At 34.9% G+C, this 14,896-nt stretch overlaps 1 protein-coding gene across 1 annotated transcript; it reads right to left on the bottom strand.

Moving 5' to 3' along the window:
• Window positions 1–8,913: 8,913 nt before the first annotated feature.
• On the bottom strand, window positions 8,914–14,896 carry LOC111876522 (nardilysin-like). Its single transcript, XM_023873060.3, has 19 exons — window positions 14,414–14,896; window positions 13,845–13,920; window positions 13,456–13,502; window positions 13,246–13,358; window positions 13,078–13,151; window positions 12,859–12,954; window positions 12,647–12,766; window positions 12,253–12,486; window positions 12,003–12,151; window positions 11,755–11,911; window positions 11,451–11,603; window positions 10,978–11,357; window positions 10,741–10,890; window positions 10,326–10,508; window positions 10,052–10,255; window positions 9,866–9,972; window positions 9,644–9,797; window positions 9,446–9,567; window positions 8,914–9,365 (listed from the first exon to the last, which is right to left on the bottom strand). Exons 1-19 carry the CDS (start codon window positions 14,732–14,734, stop codon window positions 9,122–9,124), a joined length of 3,084 nt encoding a protein of 1,027 aa, XP_023728828.1. The 5' UTR covers window positions 14,735–14,896; the 3' UTR covers window positions 8,914–9,121.

The following is a 14,896-nucleotide window of genomic DNA, read 5'->3' as shown; positions in this document are numbered from 1 at the left end:
GTGATTACAAGACACAAAATTTCTAGTTGTGACATTATGATACTTTAAAGATATTGACACTTATGGAACTTACTAGAAAAAGTTGGCAAGGAAAGGCCATGCATGCATGGGACATGCGTGGGTTCGCCCAGCGTAGGCTGGGTTATGCCCAACGTAGAGTGATCAGATGAACGCGGAGTCCCTCGACGTACGCCCAACGTAATGGAATTACGCCCAACGTACATCTGTCATCCAGAAACCCTATTTTAAAGGCCAACCACTATAAAAGGAACATAATGGTTCTCACCCTAGCCTCCATAAACACTCTTTTATCCTCAGAAACCCTAGATAGTCGTCCCACCTCCATTGTTGGGTGTGTTTGACCTTGGAAAGCTTGTTTTGGCAAAGGAGAGTCTAGAAGAAGAAAGAGGAAGTTGTCAAAGAAGGAGTTGAGTGGATGGAACTCGTAGATCTGGAAAGGCATCATCTTCTGAGACCCTTTTGAGGTAAAAAGTATCTGGCTTGCCAATCATATTGTGTAGATCTATGTGTTGTGAAGTTTTGACATCATTCTTGTCCCAAAAACCTCATCATGATGAATGATTCGAGTTGGTTCAGATTAGCTGTCCTTTCAGACCTTAGGAGAGGTCTTGAGTAAGAAAAATGAGGTCCGAAGGGCTTTGATTGTCTCATATGTGATATAGATAGGTCTTAATGGATTAAGACATTGGATTAAGAGCTTTATGGACGTCCCAAGTAATAAGGTTTGAGACTTTATGAATCCTAGGCATATTTGGTCTATGGATCTGAAGTTTGGGCTTAAGAGCTTAAGCCATTAAGATCTTATGAGGAGTTGTAGTTCAGCAAAGTTACGCCCCGCGTAAATGAGGGTACGCCCGTCGTACACGTCAGGGAGCTGGTACGCTAAGCGTACATTGAGTTACGCCCCGCGTAACGCTGCCAGTTTGGGCCTTGAGTATTTAGGCCTCGGTGTGGGTTGTGCTTTGGGTCCTTGGGCCTTAGTGGGCCACCAGGAGCCAGGGAAGATGGGCCAAGTATGGGTATTGGGCTTAAGGTAAGGCCCAATAAGGAAAATGGGCCTAATGTAGCAAATTGGGCCATTAATGGGCAATTAGTGGGCTTGAGAGCTTACCTAGTGTTGGGCCTTTCATATTTTGATTATGGGCCTTAGTCATGGACCAGATTGAGTTAAGGGTAAATTGGTCAATTTACCCTTGGAAGGATATTGTGCTTGGACTAATGATTGTTTTGCTGCTTCGGATAGTTCGGGATTTTTGGTGAGACGGTGGTTCGGGAATCTGCTTCTTCAGTTTAGAGTTTCGGCAGTTGCGAGGTGAGTTATCCTCACTATATCGACAGGGTCTAAGGCACCAAGGCCGACCCTTTATCGGATGGAAATCCGGGTGGTTGTTATGTTATTGCTTTGCTATATGTTTGCATCCTGGTAGTTAGGATGGTATATGTTAGAGACCTGGTTAAGGTCGGAATCCTGGAATATAGGATGATGCTATGTTAGTGACCGGTTAGGTCGGTATCCTGGTTAGAGTATGCTATGTATGTGATCTGCTAGATCGGTTGATTGGTGATTAGTTGTTATATGATTATATGTTTATGTGCACATGGTTGGTTGACTGGGGTTGGGTTTAGGCGAGTCTTGCTTTGTGTTGTAGGCCAACATACCCAGGGCAGACCGGATATTCCGAAGGCCCAACGAGCGGTCCAGATAGGTTGTAGGCCCCGCGAGGGCGGACCAGACGTGCCAAGGCTCGGAGAATGGACCAGGCCGACTGAAGGCCCGGTGCGGGCGGACCAGTCATACTGTAGACTCAGAGAGTGGACCGGGTGGGTTGAAGGTCCGGTGCGGGCGGACCAACCACACTGCAGACTCGATGTATATGGCTAGACTCGGAGGGTGGACCATGTGGACTGAAGGCCCGGTGCGGCGGACCAGTCACACAGTAGACCCGAAGTGCATGGCTGTTCTGTTATGTTATGATATGTTATGTGTATGGTATATGTGGTTGGTATTTTGGGGGTATCTCACTAAGCTTTCGAGCTTACAGTTGTGGTTTAATGTTTCAGGTATTTCAGGAGACTGTGGCAAGGCAAAGGCGTGATCGTACCGCTCCTCATGTTTTATGTGTTTATGATGTGGTTCTGGGAAATACTCTGATAATAGTCGTATTTAAAATCTTTTTGTAATAACTTAATGAAATTGGGTTGTTTTTGAAAAGTTTAAATTGGTTGGAATTTTTAGAGCGTTACAGTAGTATTAATGTATTTTTTTACTTTAAGTTGTCTTCACCATTTTATTCAATTCTCATAGCATCTTCGAATATGTCTAGATGGTTTTCCTACATACCCACATATTTTAAGCTTTTCTCATTCGCTTGTCTTGAAATTAAACATCAAATTAATAAAACAAAATAATAATTTATGCCTTCGGGCAATAATGCTACCATCTTAGAGATGTTAAAATCAAAGAAGATTTTATCGACTACGAACAAAAATGTATCCCTTACAAATTCTGAATGTATGGAAAGAAATTTAAGCATGTAATAGTTTTTGTAATGTTCTTTACCTAATACCAAGGTTGTAAAAAACGTTAGTAGTCTGACATTAAGGTAGTAATCGGTTAGGCAAAGATTAATTACGGGATTAATTGAAGACCATTAATTATTTAAAAAATTATTCAAAAAATAATAAATATAAGCTTAATCCTAAGAATATAAATATACAGTAATGTTTTTCTTTATACAAAATATGCAACAACATTTTAAAATAAAGTCAAATAATACAATGACATAAGGAATAAAATAATTTCGCCACACACATCTTCATCTTCTCCACATGAGACTTGGGGGCCACATGAAGTTTTCATTTGTGCATAAATTATTATTTTGTTTTTTAATTTGATTTTTAATTTCAAGATAAGCGAATGGGAAAACCTTAAAATATGTGGGTATATAGGAAAACCATGTAGACATACTCGAAGAAGTTGTGGGTATATATGAAATGCAGAAGACGGCTTGAAGTAAAAAAATACATAAATACGTAAAAACAATACGGTTGTGGGTATATATGAAATGCACATCTAAACCGCCTCTTAGGGCCTACAGCCTATCCGGACCGCTTGTCGGGCTTTCGGCCTGACTAGACCATCTCGCAGGCTTTCAGTCTATCCGGACTGCCCTAGGTATGTTGGCCTTCAACATAAAGAAGGATCGTCTCAACCCAACCCTCAATCAAACAAACATGTGGAGATAAATATCATACGCTAGCATATATAACAGTCAAACCGATCTAACAGATCACTAATCATAGCAACATCCTATAACCAGGATACAAACCTAACCGGTCACTAACATAGCATCATCCTATATACTAGGATACCGACCTAACCAGGTCACTAAGCATATCACCATCCTAACTACCAGGATGTAAATCAATAAGCATAACATGCAATAACCCGGATACAAATCCGTAAAGGGTCGCCATTGGTGCCTTCGACCCTGTTAGTATAGTGAGGACAACTCGCCTCTCAAGTAGCTCTAAATAATAGTATTAGCCTCCTCCAAATATAGCTCCAACACCAACGCCTATATCCACTAATGACCCAATTCCATAAGCTCCCAAATTACCAAAATACCCCAAAAGTCAACTGGTCAACCCTTGGTCAAAGTCAAAGTCAAAGGTTAAAGTCAACCGTCCATGTTGACTCAAATCGTCGAGTGCAGCTAGAAACTCGTCGAGTTCCTTAAGAACTCAGAAGTCACCCAAAACCTTGATTGACTCGTCGAGTTTCCAACCAACTCATAGAGTCCATGCGTGTCCAGATGTCGGGAAAAACCCTAACTGACTCGTCGAGTCCTCTCAGTGACTCGCTGAGTTCATGCAGAATCAAATACGGGAAACCCTCATCCGACTCGCTGAGTCGGCCAAGCGACTCGTCAAGTTCATGCAGTTCATCACTTGTACAGATGTTTTAAGCCACCTCGAAGCTCCATATTGCAGATCCAACCTCCTAGGACATGGTTTCCACGTAAAGTTGAAACTTTACGTGCATGCATGGTCCTCAATGCCAAAACTAGACTAAGGGAAAGGTTAACTCAAAGGGAAAGGTCCATGCTTGCCAAATCTTATAACTTTATAGCTATAGGGACCAAGGGAAGTCCATATCTGTAGTTACAACTTCAGATCTTGTCCCAATACTCGAAATGACTCCCCAAATGTGTTAAAGGTGGCCCTACACCCAAACATAAATAGATTTAGCTAGAGATAAACCAAGGTAACAAATTGTTACCTTCAAAATGATACCAAGACGAAGTAGAGTCAGATCCACAAGCTCCTTTTTGCTCCAAGCTTCTTATACTTCACACCTTCTTCACACAAAGCACCAAAATCACTCTTTAATTAAGCCTCACAAACACTCAAGAACAATGTTAATAGCAATTAGGGTTTCTCTGAGCCGTCAAGGGGGTGGTAAAGGACTGGAGGAAAGGACTTAAGGTCCTTTAAATAGGGTGCAAACCCTAAAAATTAGGGCTTCATCTCGCAGCTCCTACCCGTCGAGTAGATTCAATGATTCACGCTGGTTAATCCACCTCTACACGACGAGTTGGTTGCCCCAACTCGTCGAGTAGGTCCATTAATATGTATATAATGTTTTTAAACTTGTACATGGGAGTCGGGGTGTTACAAAGTAGATATAAATACGTAAAAAAAATACGTTTATACATTATATACAAATTCTAACGAAATCCGCAGAAAAGTCTCATTATTTTGAAAAAATTAACAATTTGGTCTTATGACTTGCTGAACAGGTCAACAATGGCTAAAATGAATAAATTAGCCGATTTCTTAGGTTTTTATATTTAAAAAGTTAAATAATCAAGAATTTTGAATTACAATAAATAATTTTAGGACTTTATTTAAAAAAATCCAAAACATTATGATTTTTCTGGAGATTTTCGTATTAGCTTTATTCGACTCAATTATATTGGGTTAACCAAATTATCAAATGTATTCATTTTTGTATATTGGGTTAACCAAATTATCAAATGTATTCATTTTTGTATTTGTATGATTGTGTTTGTGCTCGATAACATTTCAAATATTCTAAATATACTACAGAAATCCAAAATAAATAAATTTTTGAAAAAATTACAATGTAATCACTAATTAGTTTGTTTTCGAAAAATTATTTTCCATCAATATTTTATTATATAAATTTATTTCCAGGCAACGTATTCAAATACATCTAGTTTGTAATAAGCCAAGGAAACAGGATAATTTAATCATTAGGAAATTAATGCAATAGATGGATATTAGGTAGTAAAATTAAATTTTGAATTTTTTTTAACCGACTATTAGGGCTATAAACGAACAAGAACGATGGTTGTTTAACAGATTATATTGTTCATGTTAATGAACATATTAAACGAACAGAGATAAACAAATATAATTGAACATAAACAAAATATAATATAGTAATATAATCTAACATGATTGAACATATATGAACATAAAAATAACTTGAATGAACAAACAAAATAAACGAATGTTCACGAACATAATTGAACGAACAAGACTATTGTTTATGTTCATTCATTTAACTAAAAGTACATGAATTTGTGTGCATGCTCGTTAATTTATTAAATAAACGAAATTTTCATCATAAGGTTCACGAACTGGTTGTTGAACGATTGATTGTTTACGGCCCTACGGACTAGCAAGAAGTTAGAAGCAGACAAGGAACAAAGTACAAAGATTAAACTCTGGAAAGATTTATTTTCCTAATAAATATTTTATGTGATATTAACTGCTTTCAGAATAAACAACAAATTAGGTTATTTAATAACTACAATGTTTGAAAAATCGACACGTCTACAATTTTGGAATACATTTAATTTGGACACTACGTACCTAAGTTACTTTAGATAAATTAATTAATTTAGATGAGAATGATGGGTTAAAGTTTAGTTTATCTCAATGGATAACAATTAGCACCCTTTTATGTCGGTGCGATCTTTGTATTAAACTAATAATAACGCATTAATTATTTGTCTAATTTGTTATAATATATTACGATTTAATAAATCGAAAACTTGTTTACAACTAATTAATTGTAAAAAAAAAATAATATCATTTTATGTCATTTTAAATCGTTCAGTCAGCTTTCCAGTTAGTTTACTAAACATTATTTTTTATCAGTTATTTTTTTACTACTAACTAGTTTTTATTTAGTAGCTAGCTTTTCAACTAGTAAACCAAACATAGCCTAAGTTGTTTGTTTTTTTTTTTCCGCTAATGAAATTGCTCGTAGTTTCAAAAGAAAAAAACAATGGAGTTAAATTGGCTAGAAAAATTGGACTTAGCTAAAAAAAACCTAAAGTCCTTTAGGCAGTAGAAGATGATGAAAACTCGTGGGCTTTTTCATGGTAGATAATGGCTATTTAGAGGTGTGATGATTATGGGCAATTGGATTACAAATCCAATTGAAGTTGACTGAATTTAAATTCTTTTGTAGAAAAATTTCATAGTTAAGTTTTTACAATGTCAACCTCGAACTTAAGCGCTTTAAACGAATTTTTTAGCAAAATAAGAAAGTTATGAAGCCTTATTTATGAGTAAAGGTTAAGAAAGCGCTTTTGAGTTATAGTGAGGATAAACCCTCAGGTCGAAACATGTGTATATTTGTCTTTATTAAGCAGTTTTGGAAATTATACGAACCGGATATCTTTGGATTCGTTAAAGAATCCTAAATTTCAGCCACATTTCTGAGAGTTGTAATTCATAGTTTGTTGTTTTGATTCGGAAAGTTCCATATCATATTTTCATTAAGAATGATTTCGGATTAGTTTAACCAGTTGCATTTACAAGATTATAATAAACATTTTGGCAAATCGTTTGGGAAAGGTAATTGATGAGATGGTTGGTGTTCAACGGTTGACTTTTATAAAAGATCGACAAATCATTGAAAGGACATTGATTGTTAATGAGATAGTTTTATTGGTATAAAAGAGTACGTGGAAAGTTAATGGTCTTCAAGATTGACATTGAAAAAGCCTATGACTCTTTACATTAGGATTACTTGGATGAGATGCAGGGTATATATTTTGGCTTTAATTGGTGAAAGTGGCTTTAATTGTAATTGATAGATTTATTAATAAATTATTTTCATGGAAGGTGAAGATGTTTTCTATTGGAGGTCGTTTGACTCTTTGAAGTTGATCATCGGCAGTCTAAGCATTTATTTTCTTTCTATGTTGCAAGACCCTATATATGTTCTTAATTTTCTTGAATCACTAAGAGAAGAGTTCTTTTAAAGAAGTAAAATTGGCGGAAACAATATTTTTTAGGCTAAATGGAGGAAGGTGTTGGCTTCTAAAGAAGAAGAGGGCTTAGGAGTTGAAATTTTATTCGTTCTCTATAGGGAATTACTTTTGAAATGGAGATGGATGTTCTTAATTAAGCCAGATAACTTACATGTGAAGGTTATTAAGGTGATACATGGTGCTAGAGATTTGTTTAGATTTTGTGGGTTCGCTACAAGTCTTCAAGATAAAAACATTCTGGTGAATGTTTTCTTTACAACGAAATTCCAACGATGAAATGAAGCCTCTTTTTGGAATGCATATCGGATAGGGGACACATTGTTTGCCCAAAGTTTTAACCAACTTGCAAGAAGGTTGTACTTGTAATGAAAATCTTGATTAAAGGCAAATGAAGATCCAACTCCTAGGCTAGCTTGGAAAATGCCAATAAAAATATCATAATTTGTTTGTAACCTACCATAATTAAAAAAAACATAAACAATTTGGATCGGTCATTCATATCCAACCTAATTGGTCGAAACTTAGAAAAAAAATTACATTGTTAACCACCACTTCAACTTGATTTTACTAACTCTATTATAAATTATGGATTTACAACTATATAATAACAAGATTAAGGAATATCTTAACCGCATATGAAAGTATTAACGGTGGTCCTACCCATGTTACATTGCATATGGTTGGTCCCAGAATGCATGACTTTGTTTCTTACAATCACAAGTTAATATTTCTATTATTGCTCTAAATTAAATCTGTATAAAATTAGAATACTGGAATAGCAAATTTGCAGCATATCCCAGGACCCAGGTAACGAATAAACACGTGTTATTCTAAGACAAGACCTATGTCTTTCATGGGTTGTTTGGGATTGCTTATTTAAATCAAAATATATGTTTTTTTTTATAAAAATGCTTATTAGTTTCTATGATATTAAAATAAATTTCAAAAATGTTTTTTATCAACTCATGATCAACCAAAACAATTTAAATTACTGTGATATATTATATTTTAGTAGTTAACGAAATCTGCTTATTTACACGACCGAAAAAGATAAGGATTATATTAAGGCAAACTGTTCATGAGAAACAAAAAAAAAAAAAAAACAAAAAACAAAAAAACGCATATGACACATAATTTTTTCTAGTTAAAACAGTTGTAAAATACTAAAATTGATTCCCATGTATATAAACATATTCAAATCAGTTAGAAAAAACTTATCGAAAATGCATATTATCATAAGCACTTTTTATTTTATTTTGTTCAAACAGTATTTAAAAAAAAAAAATACTCATTAACATTACCAAAAAAACACAAGCACCTTAAACAAACAATCACATACAGGCAAACACCATATTATTTTGATATTTGTTTCCATTTTTAATAAATTCGAGATTTTGAACATAGTATTTTTTATATTCAATGTTCCTTTTCAAGATTAACGAGTCATTTACATTTTACACAACAAAATCAGAAGATTTTACTATGAAGCGATTTGTTTTACTTGGCTATCAAAACTTAACAAATCGAGTAGATATGCAAATCATATTAGAAGGTATGGAAATATATAGACCAACAATGAAAAATAAACTAGTTCTTTATTGTTCGATTAAAAATCATATGCATGGTGTATGCATAAACAATAAAATCAGTCACAAGTACTTCCCTTCTAGTTACACATACAATTATTCATCTAAAAAAATCGAAACTTACATTTCCTGAATAAAACCATGGTCCTCAAAGTGGTTTTATACGTATAAGTCGAAAACAACCTCCTTCCAAATGTGTTAACAAAATGCATTGTAAAACATCGATGACGCCTTGAAAGCAACAGGATCGTTTATTACCTGGACAGGTGTCGACACCTGATTGGCCTCTTTTATATTGGTGTTGCAGCCCCACACGCGAACAGCAAGCCTTCTACACTTTGGAGATGATTTCCTCAAATAAGTATTGTACCACTCTTTAACATCCCTCTTTTCAAGACACTTTACAGCTTCCGCTTCTTTTGCAGACAAATCAAACATATACCTAGTGGATGCCAATACCGTAATATTATGAACAATAGATCTGACCAAAATACCCTTAAATCTCACGTGACAAAAGTTTACCTCTGATCTGTGATTTGACCCCAATATCTATTTGTCTCGTAAGTGAGAGAAGGGTCTTTCTCTAGAAGCTTTGCAATTAAGCCGCTTTTGAAATTCTGAAAAGATTCGTCATCGAGTGCACTCTGTTGAAAATGGAAATATTAATTATATGATTATTATTTATATGGATTTTTGGATTTGTAAATATAGTTAGTTTACCAATAAATCTTGGAGTTGGTTGATGAAATTATCGATTCTCCCTTGAAGATATATAGGAGTATATTCAGAAGATTGGACACGGAAACAGAATCCTAATATGCGGTATGTTACCCGAGGGCTACAGTCAACTACATAACCAAGCTGCTCCTTTGTCCTAATATTGAATAAATAATTAACCATGGTTGGTGTAAACTGTTAAATATCCGTTTAATTTGGTTTTACCTCAGTTGATTGAAAAGTGGTTCTTCAACAATTTCATCCAAGAGATCAACCAGTGCTTTTGATTTGGGCAAGTTCGAAGCTTCTTCGGGTTCAATCTGATAATAAAGCTGACACAAAAAAAAAAAAAAAAAATCAAAGTCAGAACCATTAATTTTTTAGCAAAAAAAATTAATATATTTTTTTTACCTCAACGACAGAATTTGTGTCAAGCTTGTTTTTGACTGGAACGTCTCGAACTAGGTCTGCACTAGGAGGAAAACATAAAATGCTGTCTTTGTGTCTCATCTCAAATGGAAGCGGTTGTACAGCAAAATATTTTTTAAATATATTTGATAGGGTTTTGGCTTCTTCTTCAAGTAAATTCCCATGGCAAAGGCCCTCGATATATAACTGCACAATAAAGATTTGTGAGCAAGATAACCACACTAAGTAATAAGATTAGAAAAGTTTAAAACTGCACCTGGGAGAATAATTCAGGGATAAATTCTTTTAAATCAGATAATGACAGATTATTTAGCAATCCAAGTTTCTCATCAACATCCCAGAAACTTTGACAAAGAACTTGTAGTCTCAAATAAGACGAATGATTTAGCGGCTTCATGTTGGCATTCCTTAAATTTCTCTCCATATCTTCCTTGATTACCTGCAAAATCAATAACAAGAATGAACAAACACAAGCATAAACTTTATTTGTAACTATTTTTTCAGTCTTTGTCTAAGGCAAAAATGGTTATTGATTCAGGGACCAAAATCATTATGAACCATCAAAATAAGTACAAAAATTGCAAACAAATTCCTTTTGGGACCAAAATCAAATATCAAATTTGTAAATTACTCTAAGAATATAATAAATTAGCCCTTCAATTTGTACATACCACAAAGCGATCATCAGTCGGCAAAAACGTTTTGGCAGTTTCCAAAACTTTGGAAAGAAGAACTGGAAGCTTGTCATTAAAGCCATAGACCTTAAGCTCTAATTTGTCACTAACAAGTGATATAGAAGTTTCCAACTTAGCCACACTTGCCTGAAAGAAAAGAAACAGGGATATTTATTACAAAAAAAAAATCCTCAGGTTTCAAATATATAAAATGTAAAAACAAAAAATACTTGCCTGATATACAATGTCATTTAATTTGTCCTTTAGAAGGTTAAGAAAAAGCTCAGTCAAGAGGACATTCTTTAAGCCACGATAAGCACCATTAAGTGTAACACGGAAATAAGTATTAGCACGTGGGAATCGGAATGACGTATCGAGCTTGTACCAGAACTTCATCAATGGCTCATCAATTATGCATTCCGGAGGAGATGGATCGGCGGAATCACACATTACCCCGTTTGCACGAATGGAGAAGTCTTTTGGAATGAATTCGTTCTTTGCAGGTAGATGTAATGCAACATCTATTTCTGGAGGATTCTTCCATGATTCCAACATGGATAGAGGAATACTTTCCTCTTTATACTGTGATCCAAACCATGGTTCACTTTGGACATCTGAAACAACAAATGTAACATGTTTCAAAAGTCTATCATAAATTCATAGCAACCTACTTTCAAAGTCTGTTTCTTGAGATCCTTTTTTTTTACCTTGTGATTTATTGAAGGACTTTGATACTATATCAATCCTCATGTTGTCTGGTGTGAAGAAACTCAAAACATGTTTAATCAATTCTGCATCCCATACTTTGTATGCATAATCCCCGTATATAATGTGCTCCGGTGGATAAATAAGCAGATTTTCTGAAATACCAATAACAGTTTATTAAATATATTATCTGAGATAACAAAACGAGGATATATATATATATATATATATATATATATATATATATATATATATATATATATATATATATATATATATATATAAAAGGATAACAGAAAGAGATACCTGAAAGCTCTGCAGCATATTCATCTTGGGGTTGTTCTTCAGCAAATGTAAAATCCATATTTGCAATGTCTTGAAGTTCTTTATATATCCATTCTTGGGGAGAGTTTTGTTGCAGTAACTTTAGGTATTGATATACAAAACCAATGATCTCATATATCTGCAATTTTTTCAAACAAGATTTTTGATAAATCCAAAAAAGATGATGATTAAATTACATGATAAGAAAAGATTGTGATTTTAATTGTTACCTTTTCAAGACCAGAGTCAGTGAGGTAAATAGACATGCCAAAAACATATGCTATAGAAGATCTATGCATTCCATCATCACCAACACCAGCAGATATAGAAGTTGCCCACCCTTTTGCTTTTAAAAAGAAAAGCAAGCTTCCTCTGCCCTCTGTAAATATAATTTTGCTCTTAGTAGATGACTAGATTCACATTTTTTTTAACTAAAAGTAAAATTATTATCCTAAGGAAATACAATATATAGTGGTTTACCATGCCCAATGAGATGTGCCAAATAGTCTTCTGCTTTCTTTGTGTAGTCTTTTCTAAGACATGGCAATGTCCATGATAGATCAAGAATATGGACATCTTTAACAGCTTCTAAACGGTAAATTTTTCCTGGACTCCAAATGGGGAGTCCTGTTTTGACTTCTGACTTTAAAGCATTGCTGCTTTTGACTTTGCTAAATAGCTCAAGAACCCAACTTTCAAGAACATCAAGAGTTTCTGCACCACAAAAAAAATGACTTCATGATCTTACCATAACATAATTTAGTTAACTTTACAGCATTTTAAGCAAAATGCACTTGACAATTTTATATAGTTCAATAGAATAACAAGATTTAATCAGAATGGTTCTTTTTTGTATTTGTAACAGGGAACTTACCTCCCCCAATGATAACTAACTTCATTGATCCACCATGGTAAAAGTCATTGTAACATTTCAAGATTCGATCCCTTAGGTTGATTCCTTTCTCCATTGCATCACCTAAACTTTTCTTGTTCCCTTTAATACAAGAAAATGAAGAAAAACATGAATAATTTGCACGTTGAATGAACATTAAAGGGAAAAACAAACTAGGTTTTAGTCAAATTTACCCCAAAAAAATTGGTTGAAGGCATGACCAGGTGCTGCTGTATGGCATTGTAATTGTTGAAGTCGACAAGCATCACTTTGCAGAGCCTGATTAAATTCTGTCATTTTTTGAGTCAATGAAATATCGAGACTAATCAGTATGTGATTCATTTATCCTTTCCACTCTCTTGATTATCTTTAAAGCATGGAATCAACAAAAAGATGAAGTGATGTAAACACACCTGAATCTACAGCCTGTACTTCTCGATCCATTGCTTCGTTCTTCACAAGTGGCGAAATAAAAAACTGAGAAAATCTGAGAAATAGAAAGGATATGGCTAAGTATGTTTCAATCTAATAGCATGAAAGATATAATCTATGCAATATACTTGAAAAGATTGTAGAGTTACCTTCTCAAAGCACCCTGGAGAAATTCTGGTTTAACTTCAAAATGGTAGCAAGTATGCTCCACTTCTGTGTATGCATTCGAGGAGCCCCCATGCTTGGACAAGTAACTGTCATACTAGCACACAGAAGAGTCAAAACAGGGAGGAAAATAGAACACAAGATCCACTAAATAACGTACCAATGAAATAGTAAATAGCAGGAAAAAAAAAAACCTCATTTTCATCTGGAAATTCTGCACTCCCCATGAAAAGCATGTGTTCTGCAATAAATCAAGTAATAAGTAACATTGTACCATTAAACAGAACAAGTCACTAAGTATCATTCTCATTTCTTGCAACAATGTCAATCGATATGATTATATGCATTAAACAGAAGTTCTGGTAGACCCTCGTTTAGTGCTTCATAATGAAGCTTCCACCACCAAATATCAACTGCTTAGTGCTTAGATATCATGAACCCAAAAATATATGATTAAGAAAGCAATAGATGTTTGGTAATTACAATCATATGTTTATCTGAGTCTATAAAGATGCATGTCTTTCCAGATTTACAGAAGATGAAGTATTAAATGAGATACAGTCACAAGGAAAGAGGAACAAACCAAGAAAATGTGCAAGACCCTGTGCCTCTAAAGGATCACAAAAGCTACCCATCCCTACACACATTGCTGCTGCAGCCTGCAAAATAATAACAATTTCAGTCTATAAATGTAATCAGATTCAATCATAAATAGCTCCAAAGTCATTAGTTAACCTTTAACTTTCCTCATTATATGCTAAATGATCTTAAAAATTTATAAGTAAAATGATAAAACCTAAAAACGAAAGTAAGAAAGAAGAAGTTACAACTTTGTAAAATCAAAGGCACAGCAGAGAACCAAAATAAATCTTCACTCTATTAAAAACCATAAAGTCTCACTCAGTTCCAAAAACATAGTCCACCGTGAAAGAACAGCAAGCAGATAATTCAAAACTAGAATTCCACATGAGAAGCTGCCATAGAAATTATAACATCGTAGAATTATCAAAACGAAGTAGTTCCATTTTTAAAATGCTCAAACCAATTTTACGACGCTCATCGATTTAAACATGTTGATGTTTCCATTATGCCATATGAATGTGAAAGTATCCCTCACTTTTCGATCCAATAGCTGAAGATTGATAACTAAACCTTTTTAGTCTGAGGGGCATTGCTCTTAGCTGATTTTTTTCCTTCATTGCCTTCATCATCGTCTTCGTCGTCGTCTTCTCCATCATCTTCTTCTTCTCCGCTTTCATCCTCATCGTCTTCGTCATCTTCTTCATCAGCATCATCATCGCTGATTTCATCAGGCCTGGCACTTTCCGGTGGCCCGTCCATATAAATATCAGGATCATGCACAAGCAAAGCACAGAGACCGTTCGGCAGTTGTATGTATCTGTATAACCGCCTATCGTTCGGCGACTTCACTACGATATCGTCCGACGAATAAGTACTACCGCCGACCGCCATTGATCGATGTACAGTAGTACAGACTGCAGCCGTTTACTGTGTGCTTTGGAATCGGGTCTATCTCTAGGGCGTCGGCCTGAACCGGAAGTAAACAAAGCAAATTTGGTTCGATGTTCGTAGCTTGCAAGTGGCGGAAACGCCTCTAACGTGCCCTACTAGATT

The sequence above is a fragment of the Lactuca sativa genome, chromosome 9, assembly GCF_002870075.4.
Source record: "Lactuca sativa cultivar Salinas chromosome 9, Lsat_Salinas_v11, whole genome shotgun sequence".
NCBI lineage: Eukaryota > Viridiplantae > Streptophyta > Magnoliopsida > Asterales > Asteraceae > Lactuca > Lactuca sativa.
This window is presented reverse-complemented; position numbering and strand designations above follow the sequence as displayed.